The sequence below is a fragment of the Oncorhynchus nerka genome, linkage group LG24, assembly GCF_034236695.1.
Source record: "Oncorhynchus nerka isolate Pitt River linkage group LG24, Oner_Uvic_2.0, whole genome shotgun sequence".
NCBI classification, from domain to species: Eukaryota; Metazoa; Chordata; class Actinopteri; order Salmoniformes; family Salmonidae; genus Oncorhynchus; species Oncorhynchus nerka.
In genome coordinates this window covers 67,785,727-67,810,127 of record NC_088419.1, presented here as the reverse complement: position 1 = coordinate 67,810,127, position 24,401 = coordinate 67,785,727, and the positions used below count along the sequence as shown (strand labels likewise).

The following is a 24,401-nucleotide window of genomic DNA, read 5'->3' as shown; positions in this document are numbered from 1 at the left end:
AAAGTTAGCTAGTAGGGCAGGCACAATAACGAGAGGGGAAGTAAATTAGAATAGATTGTAGAGCAAAACGTAAAACACCATTGTGTTTGTGAGAGTCTCATCTTTTCATAGAGTGGTCATAACCGTTCGGACGATACAGATATTTTTGTGAGAAGACCGATTTTGGGGATGTCTCATGGTCTGAAAAACACTGCTGTAGCACGGCCATTTTCCACCGCAAATGCGGAAGGCTGCCATAGGCGGATGCGGTGGATTGAGATGCAGCCCATGCAGTTATCTCTAGCTTAAACTGACAGATTCTGATGGGGATTTTTTAAATTATGTTACTTAGATTGATGCATACAGGCTCTGATGACCTCCTAGTAGGGGGTAAAAGGCAGTAGTGTAAAGTACTTAAGTAAAAATACTTGGAAGTAGTACTTAAGTAGTTTTGGGGGGTATCTGTACTTTACAATTAACATTTTTGACACCTTTAACTTTTACTTCACTATATTCCGAAAGCAAATAATGTACCTTTTAATCCATATATTTTCCTTGACATCCAAATGTATTTGTTACATTTTGAATGCTTAGCAGGACAGGAAAATGGTCCAATTCACACACTTATCAAGAGAATGTCCCTGGTTATCCCTACGTTTGTAAATGATGTCTGAGTGTTGGAGTGTGAAACAATGTATAATTTTACTTTTACTTTTGATACTTAAGTATCTTCAAAAGGAAATACTTTTACTCAAGTAGTATTTTACTGGATTACGTTCACTTTTACTTGAGTCATTTTCTATTAAGGTATCTTTACTTTTACTCAAGTAGAACAATTGGGTACTTTTTCCACCACTGGTAAAAGGTAGAAGCAGTCGCAGCACATACATTTGTGGCCTGGAGGTGTGGAACCTGGCAACAGGGTCATCATTTCAAGTTGCTGTGTTTGCCTAGTACTGGCCTTCCATGATCCACTGCGGCACCATGTAGGCTTTTTTCATGGAAGCTGGTAGCTAGCTGTATTGTATGGGTGTTTTATTTAAGTTCTACAAGTGTTGAGTTGTTATTGTAAGTGTTCAGTTGTTATTGTCCTAATTTTTTGTAGTTGAAAAGTCACCTTTACCTTGTAAAGTGTTTTTAAATGTGAATTCAAATGAAAACGTGGATTTTTACATAACAGATGTGTTAATTTTTTATTGTGCAGCAAGTTGTCCAAGTCATCCATGGTTCTGTTACTCCGGCAGTTTTGATGCTGATGGGAGAAAAAAAACAATATCACTGAAATTCATTGAAATCACTTATTAGCGCAAGTGTCAATGGCCTTCCGAACCAAGTTTTCATGGTATTGATTCTAACTCAATGTATTTGTATATTGATTTCTCAAGAAAAGGTAAAATACTTGTAACAAGCGCAATGTCTGCCATTCTGTATGAACAAAAGATTCTTTGTATGTAAGGGACACTTTTGTGACTGACTCGGATTTATTTGGTGCTAATGACTCTACATTTAGCTGTAGTCAACAGAGCATTGATGGTAATGATCAATTAAATGTATCTTTATTTAACTAGGCAAGTCAGTTAAGAACAAATTCTTATTTTCAATGACAGCCTAGGAACAGTGGGTTAACTGCCTGTTCAGGGACAGAACGACAGATTTGTACCTTGTCAGCTCGGGGATTTGAACATGAAACCTTTTGGTTACTAGTCCAACGCTCTAGCCACTAAGCTACCCCATGATGATGTTTCTTGAGAAACTCTTGCTTGGTTGGTAGTGGGACAGGAGGGACAAGTCCGAGTCTTTGGGGATTGTTGGCACTGTGGGAAGAGATCAAACAAATTGTTACTTCAATAGTACCCGGTACAACGCAATGTCTTATTCCCGTAAACACCCCACTGTATCCTGTGCATATACCAAATAAATGTTGAATTTGATTACATAATATGGATGGAATGAGTAAATTATAATGAGAACATATGTACCGTTTATTGATTCAACCATCAATGCTCTGTTGACTACAGCTAAATATAGAGACATTAGCACCAAATAAGTCAGTGTCAGTCACAAAAGTGTCCTTAACATACATAGGACGTGTTGGTGTGCTGTAACCAGTGTAACGTGTTATACTAACGTTCCATCCTATGACTTGATGAGCCATAGTCCAATATGTCATGCAAATGAACCATTGTTTACTTGACTGACCGCTGGAAATTCATTCAGTCGTTCTGGTGGGTAGTTCACACTAGGTAGGAATCAATGCTTTATATAGACAGGAAATATGTGATGTAGAGGCAAACATAGTTAGCTATTTTCCGTGATTATGAGCAAAATAATGATTGAATTACTAAGCATAACGGAAAATACATACAGCATTTCTTCCCTTAACTGAGGCTGTACAAGTTCTCGAAATCAGACTGCCTCCACCAGTATCTCCCTGAGAAATGCATGTTTGTGTGATTATTTTATAGCTAGATGCATTGTTTGAGGTGGTCCTGGGCCGAAAATGCTGTCAACCTCCTAACATTATCATCTACAAACAAATCAGCACATTAGAGGCTGTTGTCCTACTGTGTACACAGACAGCAGCAACAGCATCAACTTCTGTTAGAGAAGGCAAAGAGCTAGTACGCTCAACTGAAAGTTCAGTTACACTACAATTATGGTGTGGAAATGTTATACCCCTTAGATATTAATTTAGAATCCTCCAATCCACTTATGCTGTAGCCTACTCCTCATCGTCACATTTGGATACACCTACTCATTCCAGAATTTGTCTTTATTTTTACTATTTTCTACATTGTAGAATAATAGTGAAGACATCAACTATGAAATAACACATGGAATCAGTTAAGAACAAATTATTATTTACAAGGACAGCCTACTCCTTCCTACCCGTTGGGGAATTGAACCCCGGTTTCCCATGTGCCCTGCCCTCACGACACAGGGAGTCTTTAGCTAAATAGCCCAGTACTGTACTGCCGACCATCAGGTTGTACAGCGCCATATTTTCTGTTCCAACGGAAACCCAGAGAGCTTTTCATTTTTCTTGGAATAGAACACCATAATATTAATCAAATTAATTAACTTCTTGGCACACGGATCCCTTTAGCGGGATCATTTTCATCAACAACCGCTGAATTGTGCCAAATTCCCCCAAAATTACTAAAAATGTTTATATTCATGAAATCACAAGTGCAATATAGCAAAACACAGCTTAGTTTGTGTGAGTTTATCGATCACTAGACAAAACATTACATCCCGAAAGTACTAGTCAAAAGTTTGGACACATACTCATTCCAGGATTTTATTTATTTAGACTATTTTCTACATTGTAAAATAATAGTGAATAGGTTACAACTATGAAATAACACATATGGAATCAGTTAAGAACACATTCTTATTTACAAGGACAGCCTACTGCTTCCTCCCCTTCAGGGTATTGAACCCCGGTTTCCCGCGTGCCCTCCCCGTTTCTGGTAATGCCAACATGGAAGACTATGGAATGCTTCTCAAAGATGCCCTGTGGTGGTCAAACTAGCACTAACTTGCATTAACAGAAAAAATGGCTGACAATGAAATTATGTGCCACAGAATGCTGCGGCAGTCCGCAAGGTGTGCCGCAGTATGACACCGCTTTTAAAGGAGGAACCATTGTATACATCGACTTGAAATCACTGGCCACTTGAATAATTGGAACACTAGTCACTTTAATAATGTTTACATATGTTGCATTAATCATATGTATATACTGTATTGTGTCCTATTCTACTGTATCTTAGTCTATGCCGCTCTAACATTGCTCATCTGAATATTTATATATTCTTAATTCCATTCCTTTAATTTTGTGTTTATTGTTAGATATTACTTGTTTTGATATTACTACACTGTTGGAGCTAGAAACACAAGCATTCCGCTACACCCGCAATAACATCTGCTAAACACGTGTATGTGACAAATACAATTTGATTTGATCACATCAACAATTTGAATATCTAGCTTTAGCTAGCTAACGTTAGCTAGTTGAAATAAAGGCATTAGGCATCTTGTGGGGTATATGCAGTGTAACTACATGATGCTATCATTAGATTCCTTACATTAAACACACTAATGTTAGCAGCTAACGTAGCTAGCAGACTAAAAACGCATCACAACAATTACCTAATGTTACCAGTCCATTAGAATGGTGGCCATTTCGGCGTCACTCTTCCACCTTTCAAAATTAATTCCAATGTTTATCCGGTTTCTGGATTGGTCATGAGCAATCTTTTTATTGCTCCCTTTTTCTGTTTTGGGGTCGAGTTGATTCAGAACCGAGTCTGATGCTTGTTGGCTTCTTCGGCTTTGTTTATTTCTGGTGGCTGTAACGTTAGGTTGCAAGTGATTTCACTTTCCCTCCAGCTCCGGGGCACCAGGGTCATTCGAATAGATGAGATTAGCGCAAAGACACACCTTGCCCAGAAGACCAAGCGGCTCAGGGCTCAACCATCTTGTTTCTGTTCAAAGTAAAAAATACTAAGCAAGAAGTGGGGCGGCATTGGGTCGCCCACAACCTCTGGATTTCTTCTTTAAAGGGGCATTCAGCAGTTGAAACAATAACAAAGCGTTTCCCCGCCCCTGTTTCAGTAAAAAGCTGAGGGATGGGGCTGGAGAAATGTAACCACTCTCAAATTCATAGACAGAGCTATGGATGCAAATGAGTTTGAACCATGTTTTGAGGCTATATAGTGTTTGTTTACATTTACTTGTTTACGAACATTTGAGTTCTGATGGGTTCTGAGAGTTGAGCTAAGCTCATGAGGTATTAATAAGTTATTTCCTTCAAGAATCAATGGGTACATACCATGAAACCAAAATTCTATGTAGCAACTGCAGATTTCCCCTTTAATGGTTAAAGGTTGCGAAAAAGTGACTACTGGCCAGTTTACATTCATACCAGGGTCCTGGAGAGCTGCATGGGAGAAGGCTTTTGTTCCATCCCAGCACTAACACAACTGATTCAGACTCTCCAGTTCTCTCTACGTTGGACACAGGTTTTTTAAGGAATCAACCAGAACTACAAGTGTGAAAACAATTTGATCCACATGTAGAAAAGACTATGTGAAATAATCCACTGGTTATTCATAGTTAGACTGGCTGACAATTTAGGAGAACGGAGGCCTTTTTCACTAAAAAGCAACATTTTACTTGAATCTATAGGTTCTACCAGATAACTATCCACAGACTGTCAGTTTCATTGATTTTAAGCATAAACTGCAGCATGGCTACCTGCTGTTCTTTTTATAGCTACTCCAGGAAATAACAGTGCAGTACCACAGTAAACATAGACCTTTACAGCATTTCCTGGAAGAGTGAACACTGCATCATATTCTGTTAATGTTTACACAAGTTCTATCAGTTTCAGAGATAATTGATTGAGATTTGACACACAAATATATATAAAAAAAAATGTAAGGTGTAAGGTGACAGACACATAAGGTCACAGTAGTGTCACTGTGTTCTAAATATCATACACTAAACACACACACACTTATTTTTTTAGATCAGCTGTTGATTTTTCCTTTCTGATGAAGCTGGGAAACTCTGCGGTGGGCCGTGCGTCACGATGCGGCCTCTTTTCCACCCAGTCCACACAGCATCTCTTATTGTGTGTGTGTGTGTGTTTCCATGTAATCCACCGAACATCTTGTCTATCTTCCTCACCCTCCTCCTCTTACACAGTTGCCCAGGGATGTGTTTTTGTACGAGTCCATTTGCGGCATTTCAATGTCCTTTTTTTTGTTGCTCTCGCTGTCTCTGTCTCTCTCTCTCTCTTTCCGTTGTGACAGTAACATCACCTTGTCAGAGGCAGCAGACCCATCTTCACCACACGGGTCAGCTGACATCCTGACACACTACCTGTTTATGTGTGTGTCGTAAGGCCTTAACCTTAAATAAAACCTGCAACTCAGTCATGGTCCCAATTTACTGTTGAGAGTTAGAATAAAAGGATATGCAAGGTGAAGTTCGAAATCTGGTTCTTCATCAGCAATTTTTCGGTTGTTATGTCAGTCCCTGACGGTCACTCAATGAGCAATGTGAGCTAACAAATTTTAGATTGCTGGCTAGACTAACCAATCTAAACTTGTAGAAAATCATGGCCGAATACCAACCGCATGCCCAGGGGCCCTGACCTCCAGGGGACCCCCATTGATTTTGTTAGTCATTATCACTCAGATATATTAACATGGCACAAGTCATGGCAAAATGTGTAGAATTGCAGGAAATTAGAATTAAACTGCAAAGATTTCTCTACCCTTAATGGCAAAATGTGTAGAATTGCAGGATATTAGAATTAAACTGCAAAGATTTCTCTACCCTTAATGGCAAAATGTGTAGAATTGCAGGAAATTAGAATTAAACTGCAAAGATTTCTCTACCCTTAATGGCAAAATGGGTAGAATTTCAGGGCAACCAAATCTCGCTTATGTCCCCCAAAAGGCTCGGGCCAGTCCTGCTCCCATACCAGGCACTAACCAAGCCTGCACCTGCTTAGCTTAACTTCAGTAGAAAGCCGGGCTTCTATCTTACCCTCAGTCCAGACTAAGCCACTGGTTTCCCCCTGATCTAACCAGTCTTTCAGAGGTACAGTATGCATTTACTGTGTTAGAGTTTAATCATCATGATTGCATTTCAGTGTTCTCATGATGGCAAACACTCCAAATAATGAATGCCTGGACTCCAACCAGGTTGATCATTAAACAAAGGACCTCTGAGCTGAGCCGGTCTAAGGTGTGTCTGAGCCTGTTTTCCAAGACCTCTGATAATAGTGTGCTGACACAGCAAGAGCTAAGCTGGTCAGTTACATGGTTTTGGCCCTCATCTACTGTCCCCAGCAATCACACATGGGCAACCACCCACTGACTTGTGTGCGTGAATGCATGCGTGTGAAAGTCAGTAAAAACCTTTATATATACACGGTCTCTGGTAAATACCCCTCCAAACCACAAAGCAGTAGCTCCCATTAGGGGCTGTACAGCAATTGTAGTTGTGATATGTTTAACCAGGATGGGATGTGGTGACAGATGAATCACTCTCACACCATCCGGTACCATGATGCTTTCTCTCTCTTCTCCCATCTCTTTTAAAAATGTTTCCCAATCAGTGATGCTGATTAACAGTCAGTGATTTAAGCATCAAACAGCTTGAGAGATCTGCTTCCAGTTAGCGGGTTGATATAGGTCAGAGAGAGAGGTTGGTACTGCATGTCTGGACATGCTCTATCAAACAACTATTCTACTGAAATCCCCCAGGTGGTAAAAATATTGCACATTTTTCCAGATGACCGTTGCCTCACACAGGAAGCAGCGCAGGTCCTAATCCAGGCACTTGTCATCTCCCGTCTGGATTACTGCAACTCGCTGTTGGCTGGGCTCCCTGCCTGTGCCATTAAACCCCTACAACTCATCCAGAACGCCGCAGCCCGTCTGGTGTTCAACCTTCCCAAGTTCTCTCACGTCACCCCGCTCCTCCGCTCTCTCCACTGGCTTCCAGTTGAAGCTCGCATCCGCTACAAGACCATGGTGCTTGCCTACGGAGCTGTGAGGGGAACGGCACCTCAGTACCTCCAGGCTCTGATCAGGCCCTACACCCAAACAAGGGCACTGCGTTCATCCACCTCTGGCCTGCTCGCCTCCCTACCACTGAGGAAGTACAGTTCCCGCGCAGCCCAGTCAAAACTGTTCGCTGCTCTGGCCCCCCAATGGTGGAACAAACTCCCTCACGACGCCAGGACAGCGGAGTCAATCACCACCTTCCGGAGACACCTGAAACCCCACCTCTTTCAGGAATACCTAGGATAGGATAAAGTAATCCTTCTCACCCCCCTTAAAAGATTTAGATGCACTATTGTAAAGTGGCTGTTCCACTGGATGTCTTAAGGTGAACGCACCAATTTGTAAGTCGCTCTGGATAAGAGCGTCTGCTAAATGACTTAAATGTAAATGTAAATGTTTCCTTCTGAGGTCTGATATGCAGGGTAGAACAAAATGCATCGACTGTCCACATTCAAGGTACAACACATTCAGAACAGTTGGACACAACAAATCTTCAGGTCTCAGGCAAGGTTACTCATCATCCCACTAGCATCCAGTAGTTCACTGAACCACCAAGTGTAACAACCACCTTGAGCATAAAAGTATAGAGTGGAGTGAACTTTGGGATGTAGGGTAGAGTTGAGTGTTAGTGCGGGAGGAGATCACAGAGAAACCCCCCACCCCCACAGTAATAAAACAGACATGGAGACATTTGAGATAGACTTTGTCACAGGGATAAACTTATCTGGAAGAGCCCACCTACTGTAACCCCATACATCCCCCCATCTGATATCGGTGTGTGACATGTTTTTGCTGTCGCTGACTCATAATGAACCTGAGAAAGTGCATTAAACAAGAGCGAGATGCGGAGGGAGAGAAAGAACATGAAACCAAGCATCTCTGTAAAACACCATTCCATGGAAAATAAAGTGTGTGTGTGTGTCTGCGCATGCGGGTGTTATTTTGGCACGCAAACAGCTGAGAACTGGTATAAGTGGAAATGATGGGTGGATGCAGGTCTGTGCTGGAGCCGATTCACATACAATCACACATGGGGAGACACCCGAGGACTGTATGTGCATGTTCCTCCCACTCTGATACTGGGAGACCAGGCCTGACTCTGGGTATGAGTGGGCTGTTATCACACATCAATGGTGTGTGTTTGCCATCTTCCCCCCAGAGATGGAGAGAAGGCCCATTCTCCAGTAGTGTTGTCCAGGGGACTCCCCTCTGTATGAATGTCTGTATCTGACAGCTGCATTTCAGCTCTAACACGTAAAGTGAGGTTTTTACAGTTAGCTCAACAAGGAGAGACTTACCGGTAAAAGACCCCCTTTGTGACATTAATAACCAGAACATGGACTGGTTGCCATAATGAAAGGGTTAATAACACCTCTCAGACACAAACAATATTCAGGCCAGCCAGTCACAGGAGGAACTTCCAGAGATCAGTCTGATTAGAAACTATAGGTCATGAGGCTACCACCACCAGTCATCCCACACAGCCTTTCATACTGTTTTCTATCCTCTAGCCATACATCTGTGATTGTAAATGCATCTCTCGCTTTTAATCTGTTACCACCAGGCTATGCCACAGATGACCTCAAGACTGTTTGTGCAAGATAGTAAAGAGAGGAAAAGTGTTGGCATCGGTTGTCCTGTCTGGTATGTCTGTATCTAGAGGTTTCTACTGTAGTGATCTGGCTCCCTCTAAAGGGAGGAACAGTAAAACTTTAAGTTGTTGCAAATAGAAAGAGTAACAGTTGATAGTTTGAGCATCTTTAGACCCTCTATATAGGAGCATCTATACAAAGCATGTACAGATAGATGTAAGCTCTTAATTTGACCAATTTGACCAGTAAAAATCTGCATTTCCTGCAATGTAGGAAGATCAAGGACAACAACCACCCGAGCCACTGCCTGTTCACCCCGCTATCATCCAGAAGGCGAGGTCAGTACAGGTGCATCAAAGCTGGGACCGAGAGACTGAAAAACAGCTTCTATCTCAAGGCCATCAGACTGCTAAACAGCCACCACTAACATTGAGTGGCTGCTGCCAACACACTGACTCAACTCCAGCCACTTTAATAATGGGAATTGATGGGAAATTATGTAAAATATAACACTAGCCACTTTAAACAATGCTACCTAATATGTTTACATACCCTACATTATTCATCTCATATGTATACGTATATACTGTACTCTATATCATCTACTGCATCTTTATGTAATACATTCACTAGCCACTTTAACTATGCCACTTTGTTTACATACTCATCTCATATGTATATACTGTACTCGATACCATCTACTGTATCTTGCCTATGCCGCTCTGTACCATCACTCATTCATATATCTTTATGTACATATTCTTTATCCCCTTACACTTGTGTATAAGACAGTAGTTTTGGAATTGTTAGTTAGATTACTTGTTGGTTATTACTGCATTGTCGGAACTAGAAGCACAAGCATTTCGCTACACTCGCATTAACATCTGCTAACCATGTGTATGTGACAAATAAAATTTGATTTGATTATTTGATTTGAGATTCTCAGGAACAAGTGCTATACATTGAATATCCTACATCTGTATAAACCACCTTTTCAAGAAAAGCCAATTGAATAGGAGCCATTACTTGTTTTTATACAAAACACTGAAATACCGAATATTTAAAAAATTAATTTTTAATGTTGAAAACATTACATTCCTATAAAGCCCCAAACTTCCCATCTTCCCCCGCCCTGTCCCAGATTCTCTCTAAAACGTTAGTAGCATACTCAACTAGAGTATGGCACCCCCTACCCCAGGTATAGACAACTAGATACAGCTGCCGGATGATTTTTGTTGGAGCAGATGGTCGGGGGGGCTGAACATAATAATGAACACTGCAAATTGACCACAACTAAGCTCAAAGAGATTGTATTTGAAAATAATTTCATACCTTGATTAGATTGACACGATAACATCTCTTATGATTTGTCAGAATATTTGGGAACAGATTTTGCTAAATTACACATTTTTTTTGCAGGATTCTTGTGATTTTACAGTCTTTTTTGACCAAAAACTGATTGCGGGACGTTTTTTGGGTGACCGACTCCTGCCCTACACTCATGCTCACACATTCAGGCACACACATTCAGACACGACACTAAATTAGGTTAATTTAACATTACAATTCTCATAATTATACTCTCTCAGTAATGCTATTCAAAAGTTCGTTATGTACACACTGGTAATGTCTCAAATGGCTACCCTATTCCCAAAATAGTGCACTAGTCTTGACCAAAGCCCTCGAGTATGTAGCCAACCTTTAAAACCTCATTGGCCAGTTTCTTAGACCCAGATCAAGTCGAATCCTGGAGTAAAAAAAGCATGCTTAATGAACAATCTCTTTTGAAAGTGCTTTTAATTCAGAAATAGGAATAAGGTCTGAGAAACTGGGGCCAAAACTAGTACAATATATATTGAATAGAGCAGCATGAGACATCCATAGTCAGTTGGCAGATTCTGAAATTGCACACAATTCCCTCCCTATACAGTGCACTACTTTTGGCTAGAGCCTTATGCACTATATAGGAAATATGGTGTCATTTCAGACACAGACACGTCTGTTTGTTAGTCACATTGACTGACCACAAAATTCCCCTTGGTCATTTAACCAGTCTCCCTCTCCACTGTCAGTCCAGTGGATTTTGCTGGGAGTGTTGTGTCCACATGGAGTGGGTTTTATGGCTGTGTGAGCGACCCCTGCTATCCTGAGTGCCGCTGGGTTGAGTCCTATGGCTTTGGTTCCCTCGTTATTACTGGACGAGAGAGGGAGGGTTTGGCACGAGGTGTGTGTGTGTGCAGAAGGCAGAGGAGAGACATTGGGGATACAGTTCCTCAGATATAGATCCCATTAGGTTCAAGTGTTCTAGTGTGGAGGGAAACAGTTTGTAGAGGAAACCACTTCCTGCTGCTGGAGTCATTTCCTGTCCCATTCTATGAGGCCATGAGACTTGGAGCGTGGGAGGTGGTTTATCCTCCAGCTCCTCCTACCATGGCTCAACCCTCTCTCTCGATCCCTGGGTGAGAGCTTCTCCTTTCCCTCGTCTCTCATCTATCCATCTATCCCTCTCTCTTGTCCTCCACAAGGGATGGGACAGGTCTCTCCTCTCTTCCATCCCTCTCTCCTGTCCTCCTTTAGGAGTGTGGCAGGTTCAAGCGGTCCTCTATCAGTGTGTTGTCAGGGCCCTGTGACTCCACACACTGCCGGATGGTTGCTATGACACCAGACAGACGTCTGTCCAGGGCGGCCAGGTGAGGCTCGGCCAGGACGGGGTTGATGGGGTCAAAGGTCAGGGCCTGCCTCATGGCTGAACTCAGAGCCCCTGCCCTCAGCAGGTTCAACCTATTCCACGTAGACATACGCACCCTGACAGATGGAGAGAGGTGCAAGAATATAGAGAAGAAAAACAGCTCATAAACACACTGCAGAAAGGAGAAATGGTTCATGATTACTGACAAATGTTGGTATTTTCTGTGTGTGTGTAAACTCACATGCAACATTGATACAGAGAGGCCAAAATGCTTCTTTCGTCCAGAGCTGCATTCCCAAAACTACAAAACAAGAAAAAAAACACAGTAAGATTGGTTAGATACTACAGATGTGCATCTCTACCTTTCAAGACGATTCGATAAGTATCTAGATACATGGGCTCCGGTACAGGAACGATACATTTTGGTTTGAAATGATTCGGTAAGATTTGGTTTGATTAGAGGAACGAATCAATGCGATTCAGTTCAATGCGATTCAATGCATTTGTTGCATAAAAACATTCATTTCCCATTCTAAATTAAAATCTGTTGCTGATTAACCTTATGAGCTGGGCCTCTCTGAGCTGGACATCTGTGTGTGTGTAAATTATATATATGTCTATGTTATATATAGGCACCTGAGTTGAGCCATAAGGGAAACTGGGCATCTACACCACCCCTTTCAGTTAGGGGAGGACAAAGTTAGCTTTTTATCCCACCACCCATTTAAAAAAATTTAAAAAATCTGAAATCACCATCAACCACGAATTCATTCATCATTTTTGCAGATGAAATGTGTTAGAGCTAGTAATGTATAAATACTTATCTTTAACAATTAGCTATGACATAGCCAATGAACATATAGCGCAACTTTGGATTTCATCCCAGTCTCAAATCTAATGGCAGCCTGTTCGGAAATTGACACAGTGAGCTTCTCTTCTTCTCCCGCGTTGACCATGCAGTGCGGGGAGCAAAAGTGATTGCTGTATTCGTTATTAAATTATGAACTTAACCAGTGCTTAATTAGGACATCGGGAGGTGCAGGAACAAAAACTGGGGGGGGGGGGGGGTGACCTGGGGAGCTCTGAGGTACCGGAACGCATTAAAAGAAGCATTGCATGCATATCATCACATTTACGTAGTGGCAGAGTAGTAGAGTAGAAGCGCTTACAGAAGTTGCACACACAAGGGAAAATGTTAGTAGCCTACAGACCATGTAAAATGTGGCCTTATACAAACCTATTTCATGACTGGAGACGTTACTAGAATCTTTAATACCACACAAATGATTGAAATGACACTGAAACTGAGATCGATAAAAACGACCTTGTCTTGAATCCATCAATATCCTTGGCCTATGTGTGTGGAGACATATAGGAAGCTACAATATGAGGAGGAAATGATTGTCCTAAAAATGCGTTCCAGTTTCACCGATTCCCCAAATGATGCGCAGCTCACTCGCCGGTGATGCCAAAAGCCTATCTGTTTTACTTTGTAAAACAATATTTGGAAGTTGATGAGATATTATGGTAGCCTACAACAGATAAATTATAGTCTTCTCTTTTCAGCAGGAGCCATTTGCTTTCCAAACTGGGATTTCCATGATAGTATTTGAAATATTGGGAAAGGTTTGTTGTCTGCAAGATGTTCACTGACAGATTTGCAGCACGTTCCCAACTGTAGGCTAGGTTGGTAGGCGATGCCTTGTTGTTGGGCATTTTCATGGTGTAGTAGGCTATTCTGAATCATTTAATTTCTTTATGAACAGATGTAACCAATGTGAAATGGCTAGCTAGTTAGCGGGGTGCGCGCTAATAGCGTTTCAATCGGTGACGTCACTCGCTCTGAGACCTTGCTCTGCAAGGGCTGCGGCTTTTGTGGTGCGATGGGTAACGATGCTTCGAGGGTGGCTGTTGTCGATGTGTGCAGAGGGTCCCTGGTTCGAGCCCAGGTAGGGGCGAGGAGAGGGAAGGATGCTATACTGTTACATTGATGCTGTTGACCCGGATCACTCTAAACTTCACATTTTAGAGTGGCCTTTTATTGTCCCCCAGCACAAGTTGCCCCTGCGTAATGTCATGCTGTTTAATCAGCTTCTTTATATGTCACACCTGTCAGGTGGATGGATTGTCTTAGCAAAGGAGAAATGCTCACTAACAGACAGTTGGGTTGGGTTAAATGCGGAAGACACATTTCAGTTGGACAACTGACTAGGTATCCCCTTTTCCTAGTTGAACAGTTGCTAATTAGTTAAAATGCTAAAGTTTTCTGATGAGATGCAAACACGCAACCTTTGGGTTAATAGATGTTCGCGTTATATGCCAACCCACCTTATCGGTGAATCGTTACATCCCTATTAAACACCTGCATACACAATGTCATAACACACACAGCTCAGCAGATTAATCAACAGGATCAGAGGGAAAAGAGTAGGGGTGTAATGGTACACATTCATACTGAACAGTTTGGTCCTCTCACTGTCAATTGCGTTTATTTTCAGCACACTTAACATGTGTAAATATTTGAACATAAGATTCAACTGCAGACAAAATGAACAAGTTCCACAGACATGTGACTAACAGAAATTGAATAATGTGTCCCTGAAAAGGGGGGGGAGCCAAAACCATAAGTAACCGTCAGTATCTGGTGTGGCCAACAGCTGCATTAAGTACTGCAGTGCATCTCCTCCTCATGGACTGCACCAGATTTGCCAGTTCTTGCTGTGAGATGTTACCCCACTCTTCCACCAAGGCACCTGCAAGTTCCCGGACATTTCTGGGGGGAATGGCCCTAGCCCTCAGATCCAACAGGTTCCAGACATGCTCAATAGGATTGAGATCCGGGATCTTCGCTGGCCATGGCAGAACACTGACATTCCTGTCTTGCAGGAACTCGCGCACAGAACGAGCAGTATGGTTGGTGGCATTGTCATGCTGGAGGGTCGTGTCAGGATGAGCCTGCGGGAAGGGAACCACATGAGGGAGGAGGACGTCTGCCCTGTAACGCACAGCGTTGAGATTGCCTGCAATGACAACAACCTCAGTCCGAAGATGCTGTGACACAGCGCCCCAGACCATGACGGACCCTCCACCTCCAAATCGATCCAGAGTACAGGCCTCGGTGTAACGCTCATTCCATCGACGATAAACGCAAATCCGACCATCACCCCTGGTGAGACAAAACCGCGACTCGTCAGTGAAGAGCACTATTTGCCAGTCCTGTCTGGTCCAGCGACGGTGGATGTGTGCCCATAGGTGACGTTGTTGCTGGTGATGTCTTGTGAGGACCTGCCTTACAACAGGCCTACAAGCCCTCAGTCCAGCCTCTCTCAGCCTACTGCAGACAGTCAAATCAAATCAAATTTTATTTGTCACATACACATGGTTAGCAGATGTTAATGCGAGTGTAGCGAAATGCTTGTGCTTCTAGTTCCGACAATGCAGTGATAACCAACAAGTAATCTAACTAACAATTCTAAAACTACTGTCTTATACAGTGTAAGGGGATAAAGAATATGTACATAAGGATATATGAGTGAGTGATGGTACAGAGCAGCATACAGTAGATGGTATCGAGTACAGTATATACATATGAGATGAGTATGTAGACAAAGTAAACAAAGTGGCATAGTTAAAGTGGCTAGTGATACATGTATTACATAAGGATGCAGTCGATGATGTAGAGTACAGTATATACGTATGCATATGAGATGAATAATGTAGGGTAAGTAACATTATATAAGGTAGCATTGTTTAAAGTGGCTAGTGATATATTTACATCATTTCCCATCAATTCCCATTATTAAAGTGGCTGGAGTTGGGTCAGTGTCAATGACAGTGTGTTGGCAGCAGCCACTCAATGGTGGCTGTTTAACAGTCTGATAGCCTTGAGATAGAAGCTGTTTTTCAGTCTCTCAGTCCCAGCTTTGATGCACCTGTACTGACCTCGCCTTCTGGATGATAGCGGGGTGAACAGGCAGTGGTTCGGGTGGTTGATGTCCTTGATGATCTTTATGGCCTTCCTGTAACATCGGGTGGTGTAGGTGTCCTGGAGGGCAGGTAGTTTGCCCCCGGTGATGCGTTGTGCAGACCTCACTACCCTCTGGAGAGCCTTACGGTTGAGGGCGGAGCAGTTGCCGTACCAGGCGGTGATACAGCCCGCCAGGATGCTCTCGATTGTGCATCTGTAGAAGTTTGTGAGTGCTTTTGGTGACAAGCCGAATTTCTTCAGCCTCCTGAGGTTGAAGAGGCGCTGCTGCGCCTTCTTCACGACGCTGTCAGTGTGAGTGGACCAATTCAGTTTGTCTGTGATGTGTATGCCGAGGAACTTAAAACTTGCTACCCTCTCCACTACTGTTCCATCGATGTGGATAGGGGGGTGTTCCCTCTGCTGTTCCCTGACACCACACTCCGAGGGCCCTCACCTCCTCCCTGTAGGCCGTCTCGTCGTTGTTGGTAATCAAGCCTACCACTGTTGTGTCGTCCGCAAACTTGATGATTGAGTTGGAGGCGTGCGTGGCCACGCAGTCGTGGGTGAACAGGGAGTACAGGAGAGGGCTCAGAACGCACCCTTGTGGGGCCCCCGTGTTGAGGATCAGCGGGGAGGAGATGTTGTTGCCTACCCTCACCACCTGGGGGCGGCCCGTCAGGAAGTCCAGTACCCAGTTGCACAGGGCGGGGTCGAGACCCAGGGTCTCGAGCTTGATGACGAGCTTGGAGGGTACTATGGTGTTGAATGCCGAGCTGTAGTCGATGAACAGCATTCTCACATAGGTATTCCTCTTGTCCAGGTGGGTTAGGGCAGTGTGCAGTGTGGAGGGATTGTGCATTCCAGGTGTAACTCGGGCAGTTGTTGCCATCCTGTACCTGTCCCGCAGGTGTTATGTTGGGATGTACTGATCCTGTGCAGGTGTTGTTACACGTGGTCTGTCACTGCGAGGACGATCAGCTGTTCGTCCAGTCTCCCTGTAGCGCTGTCTTAGGCATCTCACAGTACGGACATAGCAATTTATTGCCCTGGCCACATCTGCAGTCCTCATGCCTCCTTGTTGCAGGCCATGTGAACGCTGCGTTGCAGGCCATGTGAACGCTGCGTTGCAGGCCATGTGAACGCTGCGTTGCAGGCCATGTGAACGCTGCGTTGCAGGCCATGTGAACGCTGCGTTGCAGGCCATGTGACGCTGCGTTGCAGGCCATGTGTACGCTGCGTTGCAGGCCATGTGTACGCTGCGTTGCAGGCCATGTGTACGCTGCGTTGCAGGCCATGTGAACGCTGCGTTGCAGGCCATGTGAACGCTGCGTTGCAGGCCATGTGAACGCTGCGTTGCAGGCCATGTGAACGCTGCGTTGCAGGCCATGTGAACGCTGCGTTGCAGGCCATGTGAACGCTGCGTTGCAGGCCATGTGAACGTTGCTGCCATGTGAACGCTGCGTTGCAGGCCATGTGACGCTGCGTTGCAGGCCATGTGAACGCTGCGTTGCAGGCCATGTGAACGCTGCGTTGCAGGCCATGTGAACGCTGCGTTGCAGGCCATGTGAACGCTGCGTTGCAGGCCATGTGAACGCTGCGTTGCAGGCCATGTGAACGCTGCGTTGCAGGCCATGTGAACGCTGCGTTGCAGGCCATGTGAACGCTGCGTTGCAGGCCATGTGAACGCTGCGTTGCAGGCCTATGCCTCAAGTAAATCTGACTATTCTGTTAAAACAACTTGAGTCCATGCGCACATTGTAATCAAAATGTAATTCTTAATTGCCGAACTTCAAACTGTCTTTCGTGAGGCGCAGCCGGGAACTAGTTCTGTACGATGGCGAGTGGTGGAGTCGATAAACCAGAATTCGAGGATCCTCCATCATTTAAATCTCCAGTATAGGAACATGTTTGGCTTCCCAGAAGATTACAATGGCGATGGACAGTTAAAAAGAAAACGGTAACAGTATGTCACCACGCCACACGTGTGCAATGCTGTCAAGGCAAAGGGTGGCTACTTTGAAGAATCTCAAAATATATTTTGATTTGTTTAACACTTTTTTCATTACTACATGATTCCATATGTGTTATTTAATAGTTTTGATGTCTTCCATATTATTATACAATGTAGAATATAGTAAAAATAAATACAAACCCCTGAGTAGGTGTGTCCAAACTTTTGACTGACTGTAATATAGATGATTTATAAGCCAGGCACATTTAACAGTTAGGCTATTGATTATAGACTTAGGTTTGTTTGCTCTATCCAATTAGGCTAAGCCCAATTCACACGGGACTAGAGAACATGGGTTATGTAATTATGACCCCAGAACGTCTTATTCTAGAGGATGATTTGGATGGGATTCCCCCCCCCCCTGTAATTCTTTGTTTTTTCCCTTTAAATTGACAGAAGTTTGGTGGTTATTTTCTTGGCGTGAAGATATTTCAAGTCCAGGCGATAACAGGGCGACACATAGCTCGAGCTTGGTTCCCTAAAACCAAACCTCTTTGGTATAGTGTCGCCATAATACTTGAATAGAGTGTTATGAGAATCATTCGTATATTTTAGAGATCCGCAGTAAGACGTCCTAATTGCCTCCCAGTCTTCAGATGTGAGCTAAACAGTGCCCTTTGCACTTGAGATGCGTTTTTTAAGGCTGTGGATGTGAAAGTTAACTTATCATTTCCAAACATTTAGGTCAGTTGTATGCTGCTTTGCGATCTATTAACAGCAAGGGTTACATTAAATAGGCTCAACATCTTTACAGGTGCATATGGCAATATTCTATTCATACGCACAAAACAAATGAACAAAAGCTTTCACTTTGAAAGTTGATACAAGCCCTTCATATATATTCTATACGCAGCACTTCGTTTAATTTATCAAATCAGTTGTTTTCTTGCTCAAACCGTAAGCAACACCTGTCAAACTGACATTTCTCTCAAAACACAAGGATGTCGATTTACACGGGACTAGTATTATCAGAGGACCTTGGCTTTCGCCAAAAAACAGTAGGTTATTCTGACTGGAATTGTTACTCTCCAGCCATATATAAATAACTGACAGATTCAGACAGGACTAAAATGACAGATGTGGTGTTTTGTGCACATAATTACATTACCCGATCTCCCCCAGTACAACTAACCCCGTCTGAATAGGGCTTAAAGCAAGGGCTGTTTCCTCGTCTCTGTTGCTGCTGCCTCCGCCACGTTGTTCTCAATCCCAATATACTGGTTCATTTAGCTATTATGCAGATAGCAACATAGGGAAAGGCACAAATTCTACAGCTCACTAAAGATTGTTTTGGAACCGCGGACAGCGACCATACCCAAAGCGGGAGAAAGTGCATTTGTTATAAAATAATACTAGATTTATTAGTGTTGCACCATTATTTTTTTTACATAATATAACCATATAAAATGTCAGTATCAGATGTCTTAGAGTGATGGACTGTGCCATCCCTGTAGCCTCCACAATGGATTAGTCCACTGTGACAGGCATGAATCCGACAGGTGTCTTGGGAACCATTAAAAAAACAATCGACCAGTCAACAAAGGGGTCAGCCCTACGCTCTTTATAAGCAAACCAAAGCAGGAAGTTTTCAACCAATGCATCCTCTGTTTCACTTAACAGTGACAGCCCATCACATTACCCCACTATGGGAGATGTACCATGCTAAAGACATGCCCCCTTTATGAGAGTCACAAATGTGCATCTGGCACTGAAGGAGGCAGTGTCATGGTGCGTTCGTAACCAAGTGAGAATTTACCATGACAGGGAAAAATCCACTTGAACAGCTCTCAAACTGGTAATTACTTGTGGGAAACTTGTCCATCACCAACTTCTCCCATATGGTTACCTTTGTCACCTACTTAGGAAATTACCTCTATAACAGCATTTTCAGCAGTTAAATTTAACAAAACATTATTTATAAAAAGCAAACTATTAAATGTGTTTTTTGAACTCTGTTTCCAAGCATAATCGCTGCACTTTTAGTTTATGATTGACACAGCTTGTTGAACATTAGCCAATCAACGGTTCTCAACGAGTTCAAATCACATGAATGCATACAGCTGGTATTAAGACTTCACAACTGTTTAATTCCCACCAACATGCAGCATCAGAGTGGAAACTTGAGGTCAATCAAAGCAATCCGGTCACAAGAGACAATGCAGGGAACATTGTGAATGTTGAACATTGTTAATTTTCGCTGTACCGAACCGTAACCACAATACGTACCAAATCATGGGTTTGGTGAACCGTTACATCGCTAGAAAAGAGGAGTGATGTGTGGGATGTAGAGATGGAGACAGAGAGAGGTGAAGGAGAGGTCATCTTAGTCATGTCTAGAGTACCTAAATGTGTTTCTACCGTTCATGTGCTAACATTAGCTACAATAAGTAGAGAGTGTATGTGTTCCACCTCTTTGCGTTATCCAGCAGAATGAGCATGCTGGCTCCTCCATCGTCTTGGAAACTCTCATAATGATGTCGGTCTGCGTTGCCGATGAGGTAATCAAAGATGGACGTGTCGATGACGTCCAGCAGTCTGGGACCAGCGTCGTACGGAGGCATCTTCTTTACCGCATCACAGTAGCTCTCATCATACTCCCACCTACACACACACACAAAATGAATACTCAAGCACACACAGTTAACATATACACAGACAAATCGTTAATACACACACCTGGCCAGTTTGCCCTCCCTGTAAGTGCGTCCCCAGGGGTGTCTATGTTTCTGGAGCGGCCAGACATCTGGCAGCCAGAGAGTTAACGATCCCTCCATGTTCTCTCCCTCCGCACATGCAGGCTCACTCTCTCTACAGTAGTAACACTTCCCATAGAAACAACTATTATTACCTAGAGAGAGAGAGAGGTTTACCATTTCCATTTAGAGAGAGATCCAGCCCACTGCTGCTTGAACCCAGACACAAAACATGATCTTATCAACGTTTAAGGAGTGGCATACCCAGACACAAAACATGATCTTATCAACGTTTAAGGAGTGGCATACCCAGACACAAAACATTATCTTATCAACGTTTAAGGAGTGGCATACCTAGACGCAAACATATTATGGGTGGGACCGAACAGAGCCCTGTTGTGTGTGTGTGCTGGCATCTCACCCTGCATTAGAAAGGTACTGAGTAGCTGGTCGGTGGCGACAGGTTTGATCTCAGTCCTCAGGTTGACAAACCTCCCTACCACTAGGGGTGCTCTCCTGAAGCCCAGGATCCTACAGCAGACACAGGACAGACACTCAGATACAACTAACACCAGTATCCAGATTCCCAATCCCGAATGTAAAATGTATATATTTATGCATAAGACCGATAGGCGTGTGCACGTACCTGTCCAGGTGAAAAGCTGCCACCTCTGCATTGTGTCTGTCATAACCTGCATATGGCTCTCCTTCTACCATATAGTCTCTACTATACCTAGAAAAATAGGGAGGAAGGGAGATGGAGGGAGTGATGGAGAGAGTTATCCTCTTACATAAACCAGAGTAAAAGCACAGTGCCTATTCTTACATAAAACCAGACAACAGACAGACAGAAGTCAGAGCGAAACAAGGACACTCAGTTCCTGAGGACTGTTCAGGAGCACAGAACCAAAGAATGGAGTGTGCATGTTTGTTTTCTCGCTCTCACCTCTTGGGTTTAAAGACCACTTTCTGCCCCCCGTCCAGTACTAGTAGAGCTTTGAGCTGGGTGCCCTTGTAGCCCACGTCTGCTCGCTCCACCCTGGCAGTGCCCAGCGCGGTGAGGACGGCTGCCAGCTCGGGGGTCTCCTCAGGGTACACCTCCCTTGGGCCCACCCACTGGCCTGCCACCTCCCATGCAGACTGGAGAGTGTGTGTTAAACGGGCACCGCGGGAGAGAGACAGGCCTGCCTCCATCTGATAACACACATGGATAGAAACGTTCATTCATAGCCTACACGCAGGCACCAGCTACAATAAATACACACGGACACAAAAACACAACCCTACCTTGCGGAAGGCTCTGAGGTCTCGTCGGCTGGCTGCGGACCCCTCTCCTCCGTCCAGCAGAAAAAGTTTGGCAAGCCCCAACAGGAGTAGCACAGCAACCAGTACAACCACACGCTGCTTCAACTTCATCTCCTCTGCAACCTCAGACACCACCCCTGACCTGTGAGTCCCCCTCTTCCCCACCTCACCCCTAGAGCATGGCACCTGCCCCCCTCTAGTCGCTTCCCCCTCCCAGCTCCAACACACACCCTTCTGAAGGGCAGGTGTGGATCTCTGTCTCACCACAAGACCCACAGCTAGACCAGGCCCCTACTGTACCAGCAACCAGCCTGTTGGAGGTCAGAGAGGACATTAGTGATGAAAAACAGTTAGATATAAAAACTTAAACTTGTTGACAGACAAACAGAAAAAGCAGGAGCCAAGATGCTGGACAGGCTGGTACATGATTGACAGGAGCATGATGAAAAACTAATGTATAATTACTGGGCTCAATTCGTAACATATTACAACTCTAATCTGTGTCATCGGAGCTGAGAGAGACACCCATAAGGAGCCAAACTTGACTGATTCCTGGATCCACACCCGGGGTTTTAAACAATCACTTTACTGACAACATAACACCCTGCCTAACCCACTGGCTGTTCTCCCACCAGTTACAGGATCAGTTACAGGATCTATCTAGCCTATCACTCCCTGTCTTTCAAAACAACATTTTATGTTTTGATATCGGATAACACCTTGCTTTGGGCTGTCAGACAGTGACCCTCGTCTGTCTGGCTCCACAGCTCCAGGCAAACTGGAATATTAGCCTGTCCTCTCCCCCAAAAGAGGAGAGTTAAGTTGGGGTAAAAGAATCAGGACAGGACATGAAGGCTCCAAAGCAGGGCTCCTCTCATACAGACCCACGTCAGTTGAGATGGATGTATTGATCGGTTGGTAATGGTCAGGACAAAGATATCGATCAGATTGTCCATAGATGGGGGTTGTTGTGCTATTTGGGGCAGATAAGCAAACTGCCTGCAACATATCAAATGTGCCTGCATAACAATGGAGATACCATAATCAGTAAGATGATGATGTAACTGTATCCAACTATCTAGGCTCTCCATAACTCAACAACGACAGATAGCCCTATCTAATGTGAGCAACTTGTCCTTGCCAGAGTTATGTATTCATTCTAAATGTATGGCTCTGGTCCTTGCCGTATGTCAAAGTGCCACTGTCAATGTCACAGAATCATCATAGCTAACAACAACTTTCCAGTCAGCTGGAGGATACAATTGCCACCCTCATCAAAAACAGCAATTATGTTTCCCCTCAAATTAAAGGGCTGTCATTTGAAAGGTTATTTAGGGAGCCCAAAATAGACATGAAACGGACTTGAAAATTAATTTTTTTTAAATACACACTATACCAGAAAGTGTATGTACTAGGTAGTTAACTGAGGACAACCCGTGAATTAGCCGGCTAAGTTAAACATATAAGCAACCCGTGTCTAGCAGTGCCGGTGGCCACGCAGGCAGGAATGACTCTAGTTGCATTCCACACAATCAGTAATTCATGAGACCAACTACATACACGTCCCACTACTGCGGAAACTCTACGCTAACAGTAGTTGGCTAGTTAGTTATTTGAAAATCGCAAAGGCCCACACGGTTAGTTTGGCATTTAGCAAACGCTTTGTTGATTTTAGAATAAATCTGCACGGTACCGGTACCGTATAGTCCGTTTTGCTTTCGTCCAGCAATGCAGTACTGGTTAGCTAGCCGGCTAGTCGGGTGGTTAGCTAGCCGGCTAATTGGGTGGTTAGCTAGCTGGCGAGTCGGGTGGTTAGCTAGCCGGCGAGTCGGGTGGTTAGCCGGGTGGTTAGCTAGCCAACTAGCAAAGAAACGGTTAGTTATCTAAGTTCGTTAGTTAGCTGCTACTTAGAAGTACAACCTGTCTAGTTAGTAGCTAACGTACTGATAGCTGACGAATTGCATCGATATTTTCCATATCAAAACTTGCGTTGAAAGCTGACAAGCGTGTGCTAGCTAACTAGCGAGCAAGCTAACAGACATTATCAAACATTCTATGAATGTGATTAAAAGGCTACTGATTACTTTACTGTTAGCTTACCAACACCGTTGATTGCAAAGAAATAGCTAACGTTACCTCACAACAGCCATCGTATTAGCAAGTCTGATCAAATGGCTTACCTTTGCGATTACGGCTACTAGGTGTTAAACGAGATCAATGTGTTTTCGATGTTTTGTGTGAAATTGTGTATTATTCATCGATAGGCTGTCAAAAAAAATACGCGTTTCGTCAGCAACACTTAAACAGTTGTTCCGGGTCACGGAATTTTTCCAAATAAAGGTCCCCCACTTAATAGTGGAAAAGTGAGAGAACTATTGTAAAGTAGACTGTGTCTGTAGAGTGTGTATAAGATGTATGGATTGAAGGTAGAAGCAGAAGTGTTTATTAGTTTACTCCAATTGGGGGATCGGCGGAAGGGTTTGCGGGGAATAATAACAAAGGTATATTCTTTAAAAAAAGTATGTATGTCTATATAGGTATGTGTATGTATATGTGTGTATATATATATATATTTA

General features: G+C 43.6%; 1 protein-coding gene across 5 annotated transcripts; it reads right to left on the bottom strand.

The window, feature by feature from the left end:
- Window positions 1–1,151: 1,151 nt before the first annotated feature.
- On the bottom strand, window positions 1,152–24,181 carry fam20b (FAM20B glycosaminoglycan xylosylkinase). 5 transcript variants are annotated; one of them, XR_003860349.2, is made up of 9 exons: window positions 24,006–24,181; window positions 21,808–22,136; window positions 21,467–21,714; window positions 21,167–21,253; window positions 20,942–21,051; window positions 20,504–20,675; window positions 20,237–20,428; window positions 1,640–1,793; window positions 1,152–1,231 (listed from the first exon to the last, which is right to left on the bottom strand). XR_003860349.2 is itself a non-coding variant. In XM_029632863.2 (9 exons), exons 2-9 carry the CDS (start codon window positions 21,934–21,936, stop codon window positions 11,734–11,736), a joined length of 1,230 nt encoding a protein of 409 aa, XP_029488723.1. In that variant the 5' UTR covers window positions 21,937–22,136; window positions 24,006–24,165; the 3' UTR covers window positions 10,218–11,733. The 5 variants fall into 5 exon arrangements, 4 of the variants coding, with proteins under 4 accessions (XP_064865151.1, XP_029488723.1, XP_064865150.1 ...); XM_029632863.2 differs by lacking the exons at window positions 1,152–1,231; window positions 1,640–1,793 and adding exons at window positions 10,218–11,965; window positions 12,091–12,150 and having other exon boundaries at window positions 24,006–24,165; XM_065009079.1 differs by lacking the exon at window positions 1,152–1,231 and having other exon boundaries at window positions 1,627–1,793.
- Window positions 24,182–24,401: the final 220 nt, after the last annotated feature.